General features: G+C 43.8%; 1 protein-coding gene across 1 annotated transcript in view; it reads left to right on the forward strand.

Moving 5' to 3' along the window:
- The window catches only part of LOC310778347 (sodium/hydrogen exchanger 6-like), a gene marked incomplete at its 3' end in the record, with an annotated part of 35,640 nt that overhangs the window by 10,526 nt on the left and 643 nt on the right, over window positions 1-24,471 (forward strand). The window contains exons 7-15 of the mRNA XM_083638743.1: window positions 1,965-2,106; window positions 6,032-6,137; window positions 7,115-7,203; window positions 8,691-8,804; window positions 9,030-9,141; window positions 12,077-12,230; window positions 17,551-17,581; window positions 18,041-18,126; window positions 20,358-20,463. Coding sequence (XP_083494869.1) covers window positions 1,965-2,106; window positions 6,032-6,137; window positions 7,115-7,203; window positions 8,691-8,804; window positions 9,030-9,141; window positions 12,077-12,230; window positions 17,551-17,581; window positions 18,041-18,126; window positions 20,358-20,463 — 940 coding nt within the window. The remainder of the gene's footprint in view (window positions 1-1,964; window positions 2,107-6,031; window positions 6,138-7,114; window positions 7,204-8,690; window positions 8,805-9,029; window positions 9,142-12,076; window positions 12,231-17,550; window positions 17,582-18,040; window positions 18,127-20,357; window positions 20,464-24,471) is intronic.

The following is a 24,471-nucleotide window of genomic DNA, read 5'->3' on the forward strand; positions in this document are numbered from 1 at the left end:
TATTTGCATGTAGTAGTAGCAATTTGAATAATGGATGAAAATGAATGCCAAGATTGCTTGGTTTGATGAGTAAAAAGTACAAAAGAAAAATAGGCCTCTATGATATAATTTTGAGCAAAGTCTATAATATAATTTTGACCAAATCTCTTACCCCCCAAAACATGCCAATTTGGAGTCCTTGAATTTCACCAAACAAGACCTTGGAAGTCATTGAAAAGTCATTGAATTTGATGTCCAAGCGAGTGTAAGAACCCTGAATCGTTAAATGCTGAACTGCACTGTAAGAAGGCTAATTGACAAAACGTCTGCCATTTGTATTGCACACTGTTACTATTGAACATTAACAGACACTAACCTTACTAACCCCAGTCCCTGTCATTTCACTGCTTGCCTTCCTCCGCCCGCCCATCATGTCATTCATCACCTACCTGTACGTACGTATGAAGTGTTCTCCTCCGGCTGGAGAAGCAGGGCAGGCAGGGGCTCGGAGCTGGAGCTGTGCACTCCCCAGGGGACGAGGGCCCCACCTGGCCCGGGGGGGAGGAGGAGTCGCGGGGAGACAACCAGACAGTGACCCCCCGCCGTGCGGGAAGGTGGGAGGGCTTTGTATAGCTGCGGTAGCAGAGTTAGAGCTAGGTCCTGATCATTTCCAAGTCCATCCCTCTGGAGTAGATAGAAGTTTGATTTAGAATGCAGCCTTGCACCCCCATCCATCATGAGATGACCACTGCCTTGCCTTTCCCTGCACTCCCTTCCCTTGCAAGCCATGCATCCATCCCTCTAATCATTCTACAGTATTCATTGCATTCTAGACCCTGCAAAGGAGCAGCAAACACAACCTGTTTTCATGATGAGTGTTAGTGCTGCTGATTTGCTTTCTCTGTCTATGCTTTGCAGTAGATTCTGCTCTCTAGTATTGTTCTTCTATTGCAGTGGTTTCCAACTTTTTTGGCTGCACTACCCCTTTTCCCTGATTTCTGAATCCAAGTACCGGTACCTGCTTTACCCGACTATGACATTTGGTTAGAAAACGGCAAGAGAAAACTATAGCATTAGCATAATGATGCACTGATAACCCACATTTTGAAGAATACAACATTACAAAATAAGACATGGAGTGAAAGAGTTGCAATTAGTGTTACCTGAGCAGGGTCATTTTAACAGTTCACTTATTTCACTTAACATTTCACGATTTATTCTTCCATTGTTCTATTTTCTCCTTTCTCTCAAGTACCTCCTGTAGTACCCCCCCTGTAGTACCTCCTGTAGTATCCCCTGTAGTACCTCCTGTAGTACCCCCTGTAGTACCTCCTGTAGTATCCCCTGTAGTACCTCCTGTAGTACCCCCTGTAGTACCTCCTGTAGTATCCCCTGTAGTACCTCCTGTAGTATCCCCTGTAGTACCTCCTGTAGTACCCCCTGTAGTACCTCCTGTAGTATCCCCTGTAGTACCTCCTGTAGTACCCCCTGTAGTACTGTACCTCCTGTAGTATCCCCTGTAGTACCTCCTGTAGTACCTCCTGTAGTACGCGTACCCCAGTTTGGGAACCACTGTTCTATTGGATACTGGCAGTATCAACCATATGGAGTTGAGAGATTTTGGCATGCAAGACCAGAAATACTTCCCTTCTTATGACTGTAAAACCCAACTCCAGATCACATGTGTGAAGTCTTAGTAACTGTAACTGTAAATTGTGTCCTCAAATGTATACACAAGTAATTCAATGGTAAGCTAGTAATATCAGCCATCAATGGACTTGGGTTGTTACAGGTTGTACTTGCATCCTGACTAGATCTTTCTCCAGAAAATCATCTTTCTGTTGTCATCTAGGCATGTGTTTGTCCTTTGAAAACTCCGTTTTCGTAGATCCTTGCTAATTGTCTGCTTGTATTTTTTCATGTTTGTTTCTGCATGTGTGTACTCTGTTGTTGTCTGTCTGTCTGTCTCTCTCCTTGCCCTCCAGCTCCATCGGGGCATACCAGCCAGTGGGAGACAACAGCCACAGCTTCGAGGCCTCGGCCATGTTGAGATCTTTAGGTGTCTTCCTGGGGGTCTTCAGTGGTTCCTTTGCTCTTGGAGTGGCCACAGGTGTCATGACTGCTCTCATATCCTTTGCTATCCAGCAGCATACCATTTAGGGTGACCAGATGTCTGCACAGCATTATCATGGCTTTTCCCATGTCCCATATACTGAGAGGATGTCCCACGTTTTCATTGGCTCTAGTTTTCAAAAGTCAAACCACTGAGAGAGAGAGAGACACTAAAAAAAAAAAGAAACGTGTTCTCTTGTTCCAGCTGTGTGATGTCTTCTATGACAGACTATCTTTGGGTTGTGGACTGTCGGTCAGGATAAAAGAAAACATTTGACGATGTCATCTTGGGTTTTGGGGGGAAATTATCACCATTTTTCACCATTTGGTGACATCTTATAGACCAAATGATTAATCAATTAGTCTAAAATAATCGACAGATTAATTGATGAGGGTCTGGTGAGACGAAGGAGGAGCGCGGCCGGGAGTTACCCATAGAGCCTAGATCCTCCATGCACCGAAGGGCCAATACTGCGGTGTAGCACTAGCTCTATTGCAGCGGATAGGGGTGTACGATCCTTCCACGGGCAACGTTGCAGACAGAGTAGGAAGGCTGATCCGTGAGCGGTATCTGGGACGCGAGTCGGGGTCTTAATCGGCCTCGGCTGGGTCTACTGGGCGAGGGTGTATGATGTTGAGAGACCCGAAACACCTTACGACCCCAGATAACATCACTGATGACGCGTCCTAGCGCATGCTGTAGTATGTATTTTAAAACTATGTATGTATGTATGTATTTGAAAATAATTGTTAGTTGCAGCTGTACTCAGCATTGGTAATGTGTCCCACAATGCCCCCCACAAACATACTTCAAATTTGTCCCACATTTGGTTTGCTGGGATCTGGTCACCCTAATACCATTACATATTTTACATATCATTACTGTTGGGTGACTGCAAAATATGAACTTTTCAGGAACTAAGAAAAACCAACTTGATTAATTCCCCCCCCGGAACGAAAGCAATTGTCCCTAGTGTGGAAACGCCCTGAGTATTGTCATTCATCATTTTTACATAAATGCCAGAAAATAGTGAAAAATAACTTTAAAGTCCCTGGAAACCAGAAATATTTCTTTATTATTTAGCATTTTGAGTTCATCACATCACAGGATCCTATGTTAATAAGCCACCAGCCGAATTTGAACGATGATGAACGTCGCAAAGTATATAAATTTAGGTTTGACAGCCATGGCAAAACTCATGAGATTTCATTATTTTTTAGAGTGTACTTTCTCCCGCGGACTGTGTGGGCGTGTCCAGTCTACAGCAGGGAAATTTCTGTCTCTCGGAGAGCGCGAGAGAGAGGGGGGGAGGGAAACGGAGAAAGAAAGAAAGAAAGAGAGATGAGTGTCGGTGTGTGCACTGTGCACACACCGCGTGTGTGTGTGTGTGTGTGTGTGTGTGTGTGTTCGCGTGTTCGCGCGTTGCTCCGCGGCTCTGAGAGGAAGAGATCTCTGTCCGTTCTTTGCCCCCACAGCGTGTCTGTCTCCCACTCTGTGCTCTCTCTCTCTCTCTCTCTCTCTCTCTCTCTCTCTCTCTCTCTCTCTCTCTCTCTCTCTCCTCTCTCTCTCTCGGGACTAGTGAGAGAGAGAGAGAGAGAGAGAGAGAGAACAGCATAGCGCTCGACACAGCCTGGTGACGCGAAGTTACTCACACACACACACACACACAGTAGGGCGAGTTGCGCGCGTGTACAAAGGTTATATAGAGCTTATGACGTCATAAGCTCCTGCATTTTAGCACCTCACGCACTGCTCTCTTCAATGAGGAAGTACTTTGTAGAATCTTGTAGAAAAGTGTCGATTTTAAGGCTTTGGGTTGAAAGTAATGTATAATAATTTCTGAGGCAGACAGTTACTAACATAAGACCCTAAATAACATAGTTAGAACGTTTTTGTGGATTTTGGTTTCCAGGGACTTTAAATTTCCCCACAGGCCAAGGTTGCACCTGCAAATGTCTAGTTTTAGTCTAATCTCTTGAGACAGACTTTCGACTTGCATCGAAAATAACTTTTAAGGAGGTAAAATGCAGAAATCCATAAGAAATAAAGCAAAAATTAGAAGAACACTTTGGGGAAAACAAATCGCAATTTTGTGTTGAAAATTACATTTTCTGTATCCTATCCTGTCCCAATCTGGTAACCCAGAGTCTATCAGTCTGACGACTAATACGACTCTGGGAGAGACGGCCGACATTTCAGGATTTCCATTGTAGAGCGGATTTCCCGGCCGTTCCATCATTGTTTACAGTCTGACAACATGTTATATGCAGCTATTTATTATTATTATTATTCGCCAAAATGTCCTAAAACACTTACAGTCGATCAGCTCCAACTCCATTCTCGCATGAATTGGACTGTAAACAAGTGTTGGCATGGACATCCACTATTCACCTTATGTTCAGACCTTACAGTGGACCAAATTCTTCCGGGTCCTGTTTAGAGCTGGGTATTGGTTCAAATTTCAAGAATCGATTCGATTCCGATTCACAAGGTTGCGAATCGATTACGGTAATTTCGATTCGATTCGATTCGATTCCGATTCGACCAATTTTCAATAGACCAAATCAGCGGGATGTTTACATTTACTTCCGGGTACCCCTGAGGTCCACACATTATAATGGCGGTGGACGGCACAAACTGACAAAGAAGACAAAAATGGTTCGTCCGTGTTGTGTTGTTGTTTTTTTTTCCCCCATGTATCTACTTGGCTGGTTGGAAACCCCTGTGTTACATAACTGGACAGTCATGTAATTCAGGGTACAGCTCAAAAACCACGTTTTGGTATCACTAACCAAATCAATATTGAAAATTGGTCGAATCGGAATCGAATCGAATCGAATCGAATCGAAATTAATCGATTCGCAACCTTGTGAATCGGAATCGAATCGATTCTTGAAATTTGAACCAATACCCAGCTCTAGCCCTAGTCCTGTTAACATTTCCGGCGGTCACAGAGTGAGAGTTGTTTTTGGAGCGGACAGTGCAGGGGATAAAATAAAGAACGTAGCCTACTACTTTGAGCTCGGTACACAGCAAACAAGCGAGTATCCACTGTTAGCCAGGTCAGATAACGTTATCGTCGACAATGACGAGCACTTTCTTGTAAAACACACCTGGACTCCAACAAAGAAAGCTTCAGATGGTTTTCTCTCCTCCGAGCGCTCGAGCCACTTACGTCAATAAGACCCGCAGACGTTAATTCCCTGGAATGTGAGACTTAACGAGCCAGTTACATGGCGTTGCATTCTTAGACATTGCCGTTTGCTTTTATTTGGTATGTTACATACAATTGGCTAAATTATTAGTTAATTCAGAGTTAGATGATATTGGAGCAGCCAGCCATTTTATTTTATTTTATTTTATTTTATTTTATTTTTAGCCGGAAGTTTTGACACGACCACACAACCGGGTCAAATGGGCGTGGCTACATAAGGTGAATAGAGTGACCCTACAATGGGGGAACAGGCAGGACATCCGCTCTACAGCGGAAAACCCCGAAATATGGGCTGTCTGTCCCAGTCTTATTAGTGGTCAGACTGATATTGATCCTGCACTATCATCTCTCGGGTCGAGAGATTTGATTAATCCAGTGACCCCTTGTGTGTGTCTTGACCCCCAGGTTGGGAACCACTGCCCTAACAACACCTGACATCAGATGCCCTACTTATGACTTCAAATGTACTGGCTGTCCCAACCTGATTGCAGCCTTGTGTAACATACTGTAGGCCACGACTTTAGGATATAATGTATTCATTTTCTTGATTCTGTCCTGACACTTCTGATTTTTACTTGGCAATTTGTTTCATACTCTTTTCACATGCAGTACAGTACGTAGCCTACTCCTTCACCGTATTGACTTAACGCAGGCTGTAGTGTGTATTATTATTATATGGAGGTTCCAGTTCTTGTTTTGCTCCTTGACTTCCATTTTTTCATCACGTGACCAAGTTCACTAAGCTGAGGGATTTCCCCTTGCTGGAGACTGGTCTCTTTTTCCTCATGTCCTGGAGCACCTTCTTGTTGGCCGAGGCGTGCGGCTTCACTGGTACAACAGCACATTCAGACATTCAGACATTTTGGATCCACTATATTCAAGTAAAATTTACACAACAGCAGACACCAACTGATCCAATTTAAGGTCACTCATCGTCTTCATTATTCCAAGTCCAGGTTGCACAAGATCTACCCTTCTGTCTCACCACTATGTGATAGGTGTCGGGTGTCAGAGGGTACACTATCCCATGCTTTTTAGGTTTTGTCCTTCACTATCTGGATTCTGGGCCAAAATATTTGATTAGTACTGTAAGGCCTATAAAATAACCCTTCAGCCGGAGGTGGAACTCGCCATCTTCGGCTGCTCAGAATCCTCTCTGCTCCTCCGTAAGGCTGTACAGTCTCTGACGCAGGGGGGCGACTGTCGCCAAGAGTCTCATTCTGAAGGAGTGGAAGTCCCCCTCTCCACCTTCTTTTAAACTGTGGCTGACGGACATGCTCTCGGTTATACGTATGGAGAGACTCCGGTTCCTGAGGACCAATTCATTTAGGAAATTCACAATTATCTGGGACCCATTTCTAGCCTACTTAGATGAGGTTAAGAGTGTCAAGTAACTTGCCCAGCTGACTTCTCATCGACCCCTTGCATGGGATTCCACGCACATTTCTTACAAGCACATGGCTGGTAGCGCCATGTTGTAACATTAATGTTGGTATATGTTTGTTTTTTTGTCTGAGCCTGTTTTTGTTTTCTATGTTCTGAAAATTACAAAATATAATATGTGGGGGGAAAAAGTAGTAGAAAAAAGAGTGCTAGATTCAACATGTTTCAATCTTACTTTTGCTGAGAGAGTGGTAGAGGTACATTCAACACACATTTATACCTATAGCCTACCTCTCTCATACACATACACATACACATACACATACACATACACATACACATACACATACAGACACATGTATACACACAGAGCAGCCGTTTTTAATGTTGGAAGTGAGGTGTGTTTGTGTCTTCCCCTTCCTCAGGCGTGGTGGCTGTGCTGTTCTGTGGCATGACTCAGGCTCACTACACCTACAACAATCTCTCACCTGAATCCCAGGACAGGACCAAACAGGTGATCCGCACACAGACGCCTACTGTATTCCCCTTACTCTCTGGAAACTGGCATATATTGCTTATTAAAAAAAAAAAAAAAAACACGATTTCAGACGGACAAGCCCGTCTTTTATTGTCACACGAACACTACAACACATGCATGCGGCCACAAACACACACTCATGCTGACGGTGGCCGGTGAAATTTGTCCTCTGCATTTGACCCATCCAGGCTTGTCCTTTCCTCCAGGGGGCAGGCCAGGAGCAGTGGTCGCTTTTTCTTTCCAGCGCCCGGGGACCAACTTCGGATGTTGTCGTCACTGGTCGGATGACGATCTTCTGCATGTTTTTAGTGGGGGGTTATGTACGGAGGAACCCCCTGGGGAGCATGGGGAGAACATGCAAACTCCACACAGAAAGGCCCTTTCGACGAGATAGCCCACCTGGGCAGTAGGCACTGAAGATATGGGGGGGGGGTCACAACTCCAGCGCCCACAGCGTCCCAGGCGAGAATCGAACTCAGGACCTTCTAGCTGTGAGGCGACAGCGCTACCGACTGCGCCACCGTACCCCTATCCTATTAAAGGATGGCTTTACTGGTAATCAACCCACTTTGTATCTCGGTAATATAAGCACATGGGCAGCCTTTATCTTCTCTCTCTGTTTACCTCACGGAGAAAAATGCTCCTGCTGCTGTCTGCAGAAACTCCGCCCCCACCAGCTGCAAGTCATTAAGGCTTGTTAAGGCTCTCCATGTGATTCTCCGGATGTGCGCATACTTAAAAAATAAACAATAAACAATAACAGCCGCCCTCTGAGCAGATTCCACGTCTCCAGCAGAACTTCCGCAGCCCCGTTGTGACGTAAAACGCGTTGGAACGAAGCGCTTTGCCAGAGGAGGAAATGGGAGATCTCTGTGAGGAAAACACAGAGAGAGGTAAACACACTGCCTGTGTGCTTATATTACCAAGATTATTAATGATACAAAGTGGGTTTATTACCGGTAAAGCCATCCTTTAACTGTTCCGGTAGCTAGCTATACGAGGCCAAATATGCTACTATTATATTACATTTGAACCTGGGGGTAAAAGCACTGTCCTTCCACCCTGGAGACCCGGGTTCAATTCCTGGCAGTGGTACTTCTGGCTTGGTCAGGCGATCCTACAGACACAATTGGCCGTGTCTGCGGGTGGGAAGCCTATGGCGTAGGACTCCTGGCCGCTGCACTAGTGCCTCCTCTGGTCGGGGGGGAAGGGGAACTGGGGGGAATAGCATGATCCTCCCACATGCTACGTCCTGCCGATGAAATCCCTCGCTGTCAGGTGAAAAGGAGCAGCAGCAACTGCACATGTATCGGAGGGAAGCATGTGCTAGTCTACAACTCTCCCCAGATTGGTAGAGGGGGTGGAGCAATGACCGCGACAGCAGGGCGTATTGGGGAGAAAATGAGAGAGAGAGAAAACCTATAATTTACATGATGTATATTTTTGTCTCTTTTCCCCATCAGTTGTTTGAGCTGCTGAACTTCCTAGCAGAGAACTTCATCTTCTCCTACATGGGTCTGACTCTCTTCTCCTTCCAGTCGCACATCTTCAACCCGTTGTTCATCATAGGAGCCTTTGTATCCTTTACTCTTCTTGGTGTTAGACCACACGCAAATAAATCAAGGCCTAGCAAGCACTGTTGAGACTGATTTATGGTTGTAAGACAAGTGTCTGTCGACAGTAAATGCTGTTCATACTTGTCTTTTTTTACATAAGACACTGTTGGAGACACTTGTCTTGAAACCATAAAACAGCCTTTACTTCTCATTGTGTTGTTTCCTTGACCTAACTGCATTGTGTAGGTGGCAGTATTCCTGGGAAGGGCAGCAAACATCTACCCTCTGTCCTTCCTGCTCAACCTGGGCCGCAAGAACAAGATCGCATCCAACTTCCAGCATGTTATGATGTTTGCAGGTACTGACAGGGCTGTACGTTAACTTGTTTTGCACATAGCACGGATAAAATGTATGTTACCATCTCTAAAAACAACCACAAGTGCAGTCCATCACTTTTGCATTTTTGCTCAACCTATTGAACATTCCCTAAATGTATTCTTCTGACATTTCATGTGCAGTTGTCACAATCTGTAGTTGAAGTGTAGACCAGTGGTTCTCAAATGGGGGTCTGGGGACCCCCAGGGGTCCTTGAGGGGGTTCCAGGGGGTCCCCAGCCAAAAGGGGGGTCATTTATTTGAGCTATAATTGCATTCATAAGTAACACAATGACTATTTTGGTCATGGGTTTTATACACTTTCTGTAATAAAACATCTAAAAGCATCAATCTTATTATCATATGGGGGACCATGGGACAAAATCCTTTCAAATGGGAGTCCGGGGTCAAATTTTTGTCAGTTTAGGGGTCCTTCATGTGAAAACATTTGAGAACCACTGGTAGATTACAGACAAAGCTATGGAGATACAGTAGATACCTTTTCTGCCCCCCCAACCAACCCTTCCCCGGGAGCTTTCATGCTCTGTACTAAAAACACTCACACAATCTGTGTAAAGCTGCAGATACACTAGACAACTTTGAAAATCTTAACAGATTATGAAGGCGTGGTCGTCCTGTCAAATCTGACAGGACGATCACGCCTCTGTAAACAACATCAGCTGTTTAAGGCACGTCACACGACACCATCTAGTGACACCTCTGATGTAGACGGAAGGATTGCCGTCGAAACATGTCGGGTAGGAACAAAAACCTGTGTCTGATATAGAAGAAAATCTAACGATCTAGATTATGAAAAGACTGGGGGGGTTAATACTACACAACTTTTTCATTAAGATTTTTTATCACGACTGAAAAACTCACTGAAATACATTACATGACTGGGAACGACTGGAATCACAGATCAAAATACACTCCCAGACTCACGTGAAAACTGTGATGATAAGTGATTTGCTACTTCCCTAAGCCTATGATCTGAAACATGCACAGTAAGCAGTCTAGTCAGACAGATTCAGGAGGTGAACTGCACAGTAGTAGAGCAGCACAGACGGTCTGGCGTAAACATGTAACTGCTGTTACTGTAACTACTGTCATTACAAAAACAGAGCAATACATGTTTAAAAATGACAGAAATGCGACAGATCATCAATGCAACATCAATATCAAAATTGTAAATATACATGTACATGATTCATATTCAAAGGTAAATAGGTTGGGGATCCCCTATATTCACCTTCCATCATATTAGAATTAGAATCTAATTATAAGGATAGGAAGGGGGTGGTGGGAGGGACCTTAAGTGTGAGAACTTGAAGGCAGGGTTTCCACCTATAAGGTTAAAGGGAGGGAAAGAGAAGGACATATCAGTAGCGGGAGAAATTACCAAGCAGCAGCACAATGGGAGAAAGGGTTAAAAATCGGGAGACTCCTGCCGCGTAAATCAACAAAATGAAGGTGAAGGTGAAATGCAATCTGATAAGAAATCTATTGAACCCTGTAGTCTCTCATATCTCATATTGAACCCTATAGTCTCTCATATCAGGCTGATCATGTTGAACCCTATAGTCTCTCATATCAATCTGATAAGAAATCTATTGAACCCTGTAGTCTCTCATATCAGGCTGATATAAATCTATTGAACCCTATAGTCTCTAATATCAATCTGATAAGAAATCTATTGAACCCTATAGTCTCTCATATCAATCTGATAAGAAATCTATTGAACCCTATAGTCTCTCATATATTCTCTCATATCAATCTGATAAGAAATCTATTGAACCCTATAGTCTCTCATATCAATCTGATAAGAAATCTATTGAACCCTATAGTCTCTCATATCAGGCTGATATAAATCTATTGAACCCTATAGTCTCTCATATCAATCTGATAAGAAATCTATTGAACCCTATAGTCTCTCATATCAATCTGATAAGAAATCTATTGAACCCTATATTCTCTCATATCAGGCTGATAGAAATCTATTGAACCCTATAGTCTCTCATATCAGGCTGATATAAATCTATTGAACCCTATAGTCTCTCATATCAGGCTGATAGAAATCTATTGAACCCTATATTCTCTCATATCAGGCTGATAGAAATCTATTGAACCCTATATTCTCTCATATCAGGCTGATAGAAATCTATTGAACCCTATATTCTCTCATATCAGGCTGATAGAAATCTATTGAACCCTATAGTCTCTCATATCAGGCTGATATAAATCTATTGAACCCTATAGTCTCTCATATCAGGCTGATATAAATCTATTGAACCCTATAGTCTCTCATATCAGGCTGATAGAAATCTATTGAACCTTATAGTCTCTCATATCAGGCTGATAGAAATCTATTGAACCCTATATTCTCTCATATCAGGCTGATAGAAATCTATTGAACCCTATATTCTCTCATATCAGGCTGATAGAAATCTATTGAACCCTATATTCTCTCATATCAGGCTGATAGAAATCTATTGAACCCTATATTCTCTCATATCAGGCTGATAGAAATCTATTGAACCCTATAGTCTCTCATATCAGGCTGATAGAAATCTATTGAACCCTATAGTCTCTCATATAGTCTCTCATATCAGGCTGATATAAATCTATTGAACCGTCTCTCATATCAGGCTGATAGAAATCTATTGAACCCTATAGTCTCTCATATCAGGCTGATAGAAATCTATTGAACCCTATAGTCTCTCATATCAGGCTGATAGAAATATATTGAACACTATAGTCTCTCATATCAGGCTGATCAGTCATGGATGCTGGTTGAGATTTTGTTTTTGTTTTTCTTCAAAAGTAAAGTTTTGAAGTTTTGTTTTCTCTCTCTCCCTCTTTCATACACAAGCTTTCTCATTGTCTTATGTTGTCTCATTTCTTCCCTCTCCTCCTCAGGTCTGCGTGGGGCCATGACCTTTGCCCTCTCTATCCGTGACACAGCGACGTATGCCCGTCAGATGATGTTTTCCACCACCCTCCTCATCGTCTTCTTCACCGTCTGGATCTGTGGAGGTGGCACCACACCCATGCTGTCCCTCATGAGCATCCCGTAAGCCTGAGCATTTTATAGCACGGACAGACTAATGCCTAGTTCAGATTAGGAGCTCCGAGCAGTTTTGTTTAGCTTGACGACAACACCCCCCCCCCCCCCCCCCCTAGATCAGAGGCAAATCGCGTTTGCTCGGTGCTCACAAATGAACTGGGCATTATGTGTGTGTCTCTCTGTGTCTAGTCTGAACTGGGCATTATGTGTGTCTCTGTGTCTATTCTGAACTGAGCATTATGTGTGTGTCTCTCTGTGTCTAGTCTGAACTGAGCATTATGTGTGTGTCTCATGTGTCTAGTCTGAACTGAGCATTATGTGTGTGTCTCTGTGTGTCTAGTCTGAACTGAGCATTATGTGTGTGTCTCATGTGTCTAGTCTGAACTGGGCATTATGTGTGTGTCTCATGTGTCTAGTCTGAACTGGGCATTATGTGTGTGTCTCTCTGTGTCTAGTCTGAACTGGGCATTATGTGTGTGTCTCATGTGTCTAGTCTGAACTGGGCATTATGTGTGTGTCTCATGTGTCTAGTCTGAACTGAGCATTATGTGTGTGTCTCTGTGTGTCTAGTCTGAACTGAGCATTATGTGTGTGTCTCATGTGTCTAGTCTGAACTGAGCATTATGTGTGTCTCTCTGTGTGTCTAGTCTGAACTGGGCATTATGTGTCTCTCTGTGTCTAGTCTGAACTGGGCATTATGTGTGTGTCTCATGTGTCTAGTCTGAACTGGGCATTATGTGTGTGTCTCTGTCTCTGTGTCTATTCTGAACTGAGCATTATGTGTGTGTCTCTGTCTCTGTGTCTATTCTGAACTGGGCATCATGTGTGTCTCTCTGTGTCTAGTCTGAACTGAGCATTATGTGTGTCTCTCTGTGTCTAGTCTGAACTGGGCATTATGTGTGTGTCTCATGTGTCTAGTCTGAACTGGGCATTATGTGTGTGTCTCTGTCTCTGTGTCTAGTCTGAACTGGGCATCATGTGTGTCTCATGTGTCTAGTCTGAACTGGGCATCATGTGTGTCTCATGTGTCTAGTCTGAACTGGGCATTATGTGTGTGTCTCTCTGTGTCTAGTCTGAACTGGGCATTATGTGTGTGTCTCTCTGTGTCTATTCTGAACTGGGCATTATGTGTGTCTCTCTGTGTCTACTCTGAACTGGGCATTATGTGTGTCTCTCTGTGTCTAGTCTGAACTGAGCATCATGTGTGTCTCTGTGTCTAGTCTGAACTGGGCATCATGTGTGTCTCTCTGTGTCTAGTCTGAACTGAGCATTATGTGTGTGTCTCTCTGTGTCTAGTCTGAACTGAGCATTATGTGTGTCTCTCTGTGTCTAGTCTGAACTGAGCATTATGTGTGTCTCTCTGTGTCTAGTCTGAACTGGGCATTATGTGTGTGTCTCTCTGTGTCTAGTCTGAACTGAGCATCATGTGTGTCTCTCTGTGTCTAGTCTGAACTGGGCATTATGTGTGTGTGTCTCTCTGTGTCTAGTCTGAACTGAGCATTATGTGTGTGTCTCTCTGTGTCTAGTCTGAACTGGGCATTATGTGTGTGTCTCATGTGTCTAGTCTGAACTGGGCATTATGTGTGTGTCTCTCTGTGTCTAGTCTGAACTGGGCATTATGTGTGTGTCTCTCTGTGTCTAGTCTGAACTGGGCATTATGTGTGTGTCTCTGTGTCTATTCTGAACTGGGCATTATGTGTGTGTCTCTGTGTCTAGTCTGAACTGGGCATTATGTGTGTCTCTGTGTCTAGTCTGAACTGGGCATTATGTGTGTGTCTCTGTGTCTAGTCTGAACTGGGCATTATGTGTGTGTCTCATGTGTCTAGTCTGAACTGGGCATTATGTGTGTGTCTCTCTGTGTCTAGTCTGAACTGGGCATTATGTGTGTGTCTCTGTGTCTAGTCTGAACTGAGCATCATGTGTGTCTCTGTGTCTAGTCTGAACTGGGCATTATGTGTGTGTCTCTCTGTGTCTAGTCTGAACTGGGCATTATGTGTGTGTCTCTCTGTGTCTAGTCTGAACTGGGCATTATGTGTGTGTCTCTCTGTGTCTAGTCTGAACTGGGCATTATGTGTGTCTCTGTGTCTAGTCTGAACTGGGCATTATGTGTGTCTCTCTGTGTCTATTCTGAACTGGGCATTATGTGTGTGTCTCTGTGTCTAGTCTGAACTGGGCATTATGTGTCTCTCTGTGTCTAGTCTGAACTGGGCATTATGTGTCTCTCTGTGTCTATTCTGAACTGGGCATTATGTGTGTGTCTCTGTGTCTAGTCTGAACTGGGCATTATGTGTCTCTCTGTGTCTAGTCTGAACTGGGCATTATGTGTGTGTCTCTCTGTGTCTATTCTGAACTGGGCATTATGTGTGTGTCTCTCTGTGTCTACTCTGAACTGGGCATTATGTGTGTCTCTCTGTGTCTAGTCTGAACTGAGCATTATGTGTGTCTCTCTGTGTCTAGTCTGAACTGGGCATTATGTGTGTCTCTCTGTGTCTAGTCTGAACTGAGCATTATGTGTGTCTCTCTGTGTCTACTCTGAACTGGGCATTATGTGTGTCTCTCTGTGTCTAGTCTGAACTGAGCATTATGTGTGTCTCTCTGTGTCTAGTCTGAACTGGGCATTATGTGTGTGTCTCTCTGTGTCTATTCTGAACTGGGCATTATGTGTGTCTCTCTGTGTCTAGTCTGAACTGGGCATTATGTGTGTGTCTCTCTGTGTCTATTCTGAACTGGGCATTATGTGTGTGTCTCTCTGTGTCTAGTCTGAACTGGGCATTATGTGTGTGTCTCTCTGTGTCTAGTCTGAACTGGGCATTATGTGTGTGTCTCTCTGTGTCTAGTCTGAACTGGGCATTATGTGTGTGTCTCTCTGTGTCTATTCTGAACTGGGCATTATGTGTGTCTCTCTGTGTCTATTCTGAACTGGGCATTATGTGTGTCTCTCTGTGTCTATTCTGAACTGGGCATTATGTGTGTCTCTCTGTGTCTACTCTGAACTGGGCATTATGTGTGTCTCTCTGTGTCTAGTCTGAACTGAGCATCATGTGTGTCTCTGTGTCTAGTCTGAACTGGGCATCATGTGTGTCTCTCTGTGTCTAGTCTGAACTGAGCATTATGTGTGTGTCTCTCTGTGTCTAGTCTGAACTGAGCATTATGTGTGTCTCTCTGTGTCTAGTCTGAACTGAGCATTATGTGTGTCTCTCTGTGTCTAGTCTGAACTGGGCATTATGTGTGTGTCTCTCTGTGTCTAGTCTGAACTGAGCATCATGTGTGTCTCTCTGTGTCTAGTCTGAACTGGGCATTATGTGTGTGTGTCTCTCTGTGTCTAGTCTGAACTGAGCATTATGTGTGTGTCTCTCTGTGTCTAGTCTGAACTGGGCATTATGTGTGTGTCTCATGTGTCTAGTCTGAACTGGGCATTATGTGTGTGTCTCTCTGTGTCTAGTCTGAACTGGGCATTATGTGTGTGTCTCTCTGTGTCTAGTCTGAACTGGGCATTATGTGTGTGTCTCTGTGTCTATTCTGAACTGGGCATTATGTGTGTGTCTCTGTGTCTAGTCTGAACTGGGCATTATGTGTGTCTCTGTGTCTAGTCTGAACTGGGCATTATGTGTGTGTCTCTGTGTCTAGTCTGAACTGGGCATTATGTGTGTGTCTCTGTGTCTAGTCTGAACTGGGCATTATGTGTGTGTCTCTCTGTGTCTAGTCTGAACTGGGCATTATGTGTGTGTCTCTCTGTGTCTAGTCTGAACTGGGCATTATGTGTGTGTCTCTCTGTGTCTAGTCTGAACTGGGCATTATGTGTGTCTCTGTGTCTAGTCTGAACTGGGCATTATGTGTGTGTGTCTCTGTGTCTAGTCTGAACTGGGCATTATGTGTGTGTCTCTCTGTGTCTAGTCTGAACTGGGCATTATGTGTGTGTCTCTCTGTGTCTAGTCTGAACTGGGCATTATGTGTGTGTCTCTCTGTGTCTAGTCTGAACTGGGCATTATGTGTGTCTCTGTGTCTAGTCTGAACTGGGCATTATGTGTGTGTCTCTCTGTGTCTATTCTGAACTGGGCATTATGTGTGTGTCTCTCTGTGTCTAGTCTGAACTGGGCATTATGTGTGTGTCTCTCTGTGTCTAGTCTGAACTGGGCATTATGTGTGTCTCTGTGTCTATTCTGAACTGGGCATTATGTGTGTGTCTCTGTGTCTAGTCTGAACTGGGCATTATGTGTGTGTCTCTGTGTCTAGTCTGAACTGGGCATTATGTGTGTGTCTCTCTGTGTCTAGTCTGAACTGGGCATTATGTGTGTGTCTCTCTGTGTCTAGATTGAACTGGGCATTATGTGTGTCTCTCTGTGTCTATTCTGAACTGGGCATTATGTGTGTGTCTCTGTGTCTAGTCTGAACTGGGCATTATGTGTGTGTCTCTCTGTGTCTAGATTGAACTGGGCATTATGTGTGTGTGTCTCTGTGTCTAGTCTGAACTGGGCATTATGTGTGTGTCTCTCTGTGTCTATTCTGAACTGGGCATTATGTGTGTCTCTCTGTGTCTATTCTGAACTGGGCATTATGTGTGTGTGTCTCTGTGTCTAGTCTGAACTGGGCATTATGTGTGTGTCTCTCTGTGTCTAGTCTGAACTGGGCATTATGTGTGTGTCTCTCTGTGTCTAGTCTGAACTGGGCATTATGTGTGTGTCTCTGTGTCTAGTCTGAACTGGGCATTATGTGTGTGTCTCTCTGTGTCTAGTCTGAACTGGGCATTATGTGTGTGTCTCTGTGTCTAGTCTGAACTGGGCATTATGTGTGTGTCTCTCTGTGTCTAGTCTGAACTGGGCATTATGTGTGTGTCTCTCTGTGTCTAGTCTGAACTGGGCATTATGTGTGTGTCTCTGTGTCTAGTCTGAACTGGGCATTATGTGTGTCTCTGTGTCTAGTCTGAACTGGGCATTATGTGTGTGTCTCTGTGTCTAGTCTGAACTGGGCATTATGTGTGTGTCTCTGTGTCTAGTCTGAACTGGGCATTATATGTGTGTCTCTGTGTCTAGTCTGAACTGGGCATTATGTGTGTGTCTCTCTGTGTCTACTCTGAACTGGGCATTATGTGTGTGTCTCTCTGTGTCTAGTTTGAACTGGGCATCATGTGTGTGTCTCTCTGTGTCTAGTCTGAACTGAGCATTATGTGTGTGTGTGTGTGTGTGTGTGTGTGTGTGTGTGTGTGTGTGTGTGTGTGTGTGTGTGTGTGTGTGTGTCTCTGTGTCTAGTCTGAACTGGGCATTATGTGTGTTTTTTTCCTCATCTGGTGAACATTTTTCCTTCCCACGTGCATCTTTGTCTCCTTCAGGGTGGGTGTGGACTCAGATCAAGACAGCTCTGTAAGTCATTGCTGCAGATTCTCTTTGTGTAAAGTTGTTAAATGTCAATGAATCCACCTCCGCTGGCATCATTTAATATGTTTTGTACTGTGTGGAAACGATAAGTCACAGGGTGGGCAGGTCAGTGTTCCAGGAACTTGAGATTATTTTCGTTTTCGTTTTTGTCCAATCAACAGTTCAGATGTGGCAATGGCTTTTGACTAATCACTACATTCTTATTCAAATAGGTTTACTGCCGTTTACTTTGCAGTATTTTAATGCAGCGTAATCCCTAATATAACAAGCCTCATGTGAATTTTGTGGATTGCAGTTTTCATTCAATCCCTGCAATTTACTGCAAATGAGCACATAACACCACCAATCGCCCCCATTTTGGATTGCAATAATAAAAGCATTTTGAAAGGCTGAAACTGCCATGAAACAAAATGTCTCCCCCTTCACGTCTTTGTATGTGAACAGGTGACAATGGTGGATGGAGCACAGCGGAGGGACACCAAACACGAGAGTGCCTGGCCCTTCAGGATCTGGTATACTTTTGACCACAAGTATCCTTTGTACTGTAGCTTCTGAGGCTCTGACAGAGGGAAGAGAGTGTGTTTAGGCTCCAGATCCTATGTGTTTGTACTGCCTCTAATCAGTGTGTGGAAGAATGTGACGAGTGTAGCTGCTGGGTTCAACTTTGAACACCAGAGGGCGCCCTTTACAAACTATAAGGAATGTTTTGTTGTTCTTCTTTTTTGTGAGATAGAGCTACAACACTTTATTATGTATCACCAAAGAGCATGGAAGGAAAGAGACGAAACTCCGGCCATTTTTGGAAACAGAATGCGCCTCGCAGTGGTCAGCTGCGGTAGCGCGGGCCCCTATAATCAGCCTCTCTAAACAGTAACTCAACGGGAGAACACTCTAAATTTCGTGGATTCACATCTTTTCTGGGCGTACTGTAAATCTTGATTGAAGTGGTGTAGTGCAGGGATGTAAAACAACAACCATATTGTGGAAACTAAGCAAAATTTTTCTTTTTTTTCTTTTAGTTTTTTCAAGATAAATAGTAAATGCAAAGGACCCGAGGTTAAAACCACGGCAACGCACTTCTGACGGAGTGGACGACAGCCGCATTAGCTATTTATCTTGAAAAAACTAAACAAAGAAAACGAAAAATTTTGCTTAGTTTCCACAATATGGTTGTTGTTTTACATCCCTGCACTACACCACTTCAATCAAGATTTGCAGTACGCCCGGAAAAGATGTGAATCCCCAAAGTTTAGAGTGTTCTCCCGTTGAGTTACTGTTTAGAGAGGCTGATTATTGGGGCCCGTGCTACCGCAGCTGACCACTGCGAGCCTGTGCGAGGTTCTTTTGGCGCTGTCACGCTTCCAAAAATAAAAAATGGCGGAGGCTGCTGGGCGCTGATGTTGCAATGGGGCAATATGGAGCTTTCAGTTCTTTCCATAAAAGTTCTTTGGTATCACTAGCACATAGACATATATGTATGTATTTTCTTGTGCATTTTTCTGGGATGAGAAAGGTATATTTTTGAGCTCAACCATTTCAGATTGTATGAAAATGTGGGTTGGACTATTGTTTCTCGGGGAATTGTTTTCTCCTGTATATGGAGTAGTAAGTTATGGATGCTGTCTGATGGAGTGTTTGTCCAAGCATCGAGGTACTGATAAACTGTGTATATTCCAGCAACAACAACATTTTAGGTGCTGTGGGTGACTGCAGTTTGCTTTGATACCACGGTTACAATACACATACTGTCTGAATAAAAAAGGATTGCTAACTGCCTGCCTGATACCACAAGAGTTAGCATGGCAACCAGTTCAATTTCACCATTTCACCATTTCACCATTTCACCATGTTGAAAGGATCAATTCACCCGAAAAGTCAGTCATTATCTACTCACCCCCATGCCAATGGACGGACGGGTGACATTTTTTAGTCCACCAAACATTCAGGATGGAGTTTCACAATAATACACGTTGCTACAATTGAAATCGATGATGACCAACTTTCAAATGTAAAAATAAATACATAAACAATGCCTCCATACTGCTCACCTGGTGTAATCCAAGTCTCCACAAGCCCTGTGATGCCAAGTTGACTTGAAAAGACATAATTTATTTTACACCCTGTTTTTAGCTGACATCTTCACTGTAGTAGCAGGCTACAGTATTCATCTTATGTTCCAACACAGGGGTCAGCCAGTTACTTCCTATTGTGTTGACACTTGCTGTGACAGTACAGTACTAGTGAGCAGGTAAAACAGACGGAGTTTTGAACAGGAAGTCATAACACAACTCGGTCAAATGGGCGGGGCTACATAAGGTGAATACTATCCGCCCCCCCCCACCTTCTTGGAGTACCTGGCTACAGTTAAAATTTTGGATAAAAACAGGGTGTAAATGATGTCTTTCCAAGTCTACTTGGTATCTGAGGGCTTCTGAAGACTTAGATTACGCCAGCTGAAAATGTTATTTTTTTTAATTTTACGTTTGAAAGTTGGTCACCATCTACTTCAATTGTTTAGGAAAATTCTGCAACGGTGTTTTGCTGTGAAACTCCACAAATGTTTTGTGAACTACAAAATTACACCTGTCCTTCCACTGGCATGGGGGTGAGTAGATAAGGACTGAATTTTCATTTTTGGATGAACTTATCCTTTAAGCAGAACTTTCAGCACTTTGGAATAGATTTTTGACCAATCAGATTGCTTGGCTGAAACTAACGGTTACGAAATGTTATGAGTCCTTGACAGACGCTCGTTCTGCAGCTACCTGAAGCCCCTCCTAACCCACAGTGGGCCCCCGCTCACTGCCACTATGCCTGCTTGTTGTGGCCCGCTGGCACGATGCCTCACCAGCCCACAGGCCTATGAGGTACACACACACACACACACACACACACACACACACACACACACACACACACACACACACACACACACAACATACTCTATAACCCAGAATGCACTTGAAGCGGAATCTCATTCATTAGCATAGATTTTTCACGATTCTCTCCCATGATCCTCTCCCTCTTCATCTCTCACATGCGTTGGCTCAATAGAGTACTGCAGGGATGACGTATTTTTGTAGGCTTAACTGGAAATCGCCGCCATGTTGGCTCCTCAGGGGAAAAGGCTATGGGATTTTAGAATGGGGATTTCTGTTAGGATGATGTCATCATTCCTGCTGTGATGTCATCATTCCTACTATGATGTCGTCGTTCCTACTATGATGTCATGGATCACTGATGATGTCGCAGACGGTGATGATGTCATGATTCATGGGTGTCTCAGTCATGCCTTTCGAATGGCCTCGCTGGTGATGTCATAACACAGGTGATGTCATGTTCGGGATCTATGGAGGTCCGTTTCTGCAGGTCCTCAGTAGTGGTTCATAAACGAATCTCGCGACAACACTCTGCAACAGTTCCCCATCTTCAAACCTTGCAGACCCAGCTATCAAGTTCCACAACTTCCCTACTTCTCGAGACTTCACTTACCAAGTTTGCCTTGGCCATCAACTATCCGCGAATAGATCCACATTTCCCGCAGCCATGCCTGACAATTTCACTTAAATGCATGAAATAAGGTCTGTGTTTAACAAAGGTTTGTTTTTAAAGCAGGACTAAACCCCCCAGATTTCTGGCAGAACGGCATGCTGCTTGATTTGAAAAAACCTATGGGAAAAACCAAGATATGGCCGTCTCCTCTTGTCTCACTATACTCTTTGGCTGTGGTAGGAAAAGGGAAAAAAAATCGGAAAATGACACCATGACAGTTTGCCCACCGCCTAAAAAAAAGTTATACGAGAGCTACAAAATCTTAACAAAAAATAAATAATATTCTTTATAATAATAATATAAAATAAATATCAACAACTAGCCAACGCTGGTGGCCTGTATGGAAATGTATGGAAACAGCGTTGGTCAAAATGGTTGAAAGTTATATAAATTTGGTCATTCAGTGGCGAACTAGAAACTGCCATTGACTCCCATGTAAGTATCGTTAAAAGAGCCTGGTGACGCCCCCCCCCCCCCCCCGCTCTCAACACGCTCTAATGTAATCACAATGGGATATTTCTGCAAGTTATTAACTTGTCCAACTTATCCTCTAGAACTCTATGCAGTCAGTTTTTAATTTTCGTTTCACCCTTTTTCGTGATTCTTGTCAAAAGGTGTAGTGCGCCATCACCCACACATCACATCACCCTCTGCTTTTCCTTGTCTCGAGCGCGAGACCAGAGAAATCTCCCTGCTGTCGCCCGTCCCCACATGCCGCGCCGCCTGGCATGCAAAACTACTCTGTGCTCAGCCCCATAAGAGTAACGTTATATGTAGATAGGCAGGCACAATGACCGATGAATAAAAACTTGTTACCGTAGTAAGTTGTTACCGTAGTTTTGCACCGCTGTCAGTCAGAAGCTGTAATTAATCGTCCTACCTGTCCGTCATGCAGTGCTGCGGGGAAGGTGAAATCAATCCATTCCAGTCTGTCCAAACTTAATACCGATCTAATCTCAGTATGAGATGCAGGGAAATATATTATAGTAGCCGATGGGCTCTATTCTCCCACAGGCCATCGGCGCTATTACGGGCCTTAACCGCAAAAAAACGTGCCTTGCGCCTGTTTCGGCAAGATAGCAATAGGCTTTAGGCTGCCAAATGCGCTTTAGGCCGAATGGGCGTGGCGCAGTCCCAAAGTGGGCGTGTCGGCGCTAAATACCAGCCTAGTCATATCTTGGGAGCTGGCCTACATTTAGCGCTTTGCGCTTTTGAAAAGCAGGCCTATTCTTTGCCTTCACTGCTTCTTCTCTGTCACCCTTCTCTCTCTCTCTCTCTGAGTTCCCAGCATGCATTGTGTTTCTTCATTTCGCTACTAAATAGCCACCAAATGAGCCAAAATAGATATAAAAGGTAGTTCTAAATTAATGTGTAATGGTAACACAGCCTGCCATTGTCAACATTTCAATATTGGACCAAATAAAACCTCGAAATGAAAACACCACCCTATGTGAAACATATATGTCCTCCTGGGCATATATATACCCCTTGTCGAGTTAACGTGATTTAGAGAAGTAACAGCGGAACGCGCTTCGGAACGCGCTTCTAATGGCATCTGCTATACTGTGATGTCCGTCCAATAACTTGGCCCTATTTCACATTTAGTTTTACAATAAAAACACATTTATGCAATGACTTGACATAATGTAGGGTATATTTATGTGCATCATCCTTCCTGCAGCAGGCGAGAGAAAATGATATCTTTCTGGACAAACTTTCACCAATCTAATAGGCTATATTTTTCTAGCTGATGCATAGAACATTATTTTCACTTTGATCTTGCTATAGTGTAGCGTATTTACATGCTTGCAGTATTGAAACTGCAGTTAGATTGGTTTGAGAAGCATAATAATATGGAATAATAGCCTATAATGCAGTCAGACAGACAGACTGGATGAAGGGAGGGGGGGGGCAGAGCGTTTGGCTTTCGTCTGGTTTTGCGGGATCACTGGAATTGGAGCTAAAAAGGCAAGCGTGCGATTCGTTTATTGCACTTATCCAATGAGCATGACGGTGCATAATTTTACGCCTAAAAGGCGTGGTTGTAATGCTTTGGGCTGCATCTAGCGCCAGCACGACGATATCAAGTGCGCCTTTCCACGCCCACTGCTTTGATCTGCGCCTGCCGCTCGGCCTAGAAACTGCGCCGATGCAACGATAGGGGCCGATGTGTTTAGAACAGCATTGTCACCTTGTCTTATTTTACATGTTTGCTAAACTGCAATGAGATTTGTTTGCGGAGATGACTGCGAGGATGAAAGTCGCTGTGTGGGGGAAGGCTCACTTTTAAAAGTCTGTAGGCTACGTGTGTCTGTGCTTAGGTGCGACGATATCACTGCATCTCATGTTCAGTTTAACGTTAATAGTAGGCTATCTTATCTTATCAACATTACTCCAAGAGTGAAAATAAGAGAAGGACTGAGGGGCATCAAAGGGCAAGCGCCGGGCAAACAGGATTGCAATCAGACCTTACTAAGGAGGCTCACCGCGGACACCAGAAACATGTCTAAATAAACAGCAGCAGCAGCAGCATCCATTCACTGACAAATAGTCCGAACAACACACACTCACTGCGGCGCCACACATCTCTCTGCAAGTTGGTTGCAAAAATCATATCTAGGCTACATAAAATTAAAAAAAAATCAGATTTGCTCCTTAGTATGAACAAGGTTGGGAATGATTTACAGCAACCCAATGCCATTTCCTTCCTTTTATTTCTATTTATGATTATAGTGGCGTTTATTGATAGTATTGTGTTACATCACCACATGGCCATCTTGGTAGGAAAATAACAGGCGATTGTAATCAATTAACAGGTGATTAACAGGTCAAGTGACACAAACAGCCAATGAGCTGTGTGTATTGTAGCACCATATTGGTAGGAAAATGCTTGTGACATCATGGGAATAGGCTTATGGAGTTGTGAGGAACCAGGAAAGGGTACAGGGGGAGTAGGGGAGTAACTATCTTGAAATGATCCCATAGTCTTTGGGTACAACGTGACGTCAGGCATTTATGCTTCAAAAGCCATAAAAGTGGTCCACGTTTGTGAAGATTATCCTGCTGAAACAAAGGCTGCATTTTCATAAACTTTTGTTACCCACAGACCTTATTTCATGTATTTAAGCAAAATCCCCATTCTAAAACCCATTAGCCTTTTCCCCTGAGGAACCAACATGCTACTTCCGGACTCTTTCATGCGGTACTCTATGCTTGTTGGCGCAATAACCACAATTGTATACTTTATAGCAGGGACACTCAACTTGCTTTGCCCGGGGGCAACTTTTGCAAAATGACAGGAGGCCAGGGGCCAGTTAATCACC

This window comes from Poromitra crassiceps (assembly GCF_964638095.1).
Source record: "Poromitra crassiceps genome assembly, chromosome: 1".
Classification (NCBI taxonomy): domain Eukaryota; kingdom Metazoa; phylum Chordata; class Actinopteri; order Beryciformes; family Melamphaidae; genus Poromitra; species Poromitra crassiceps.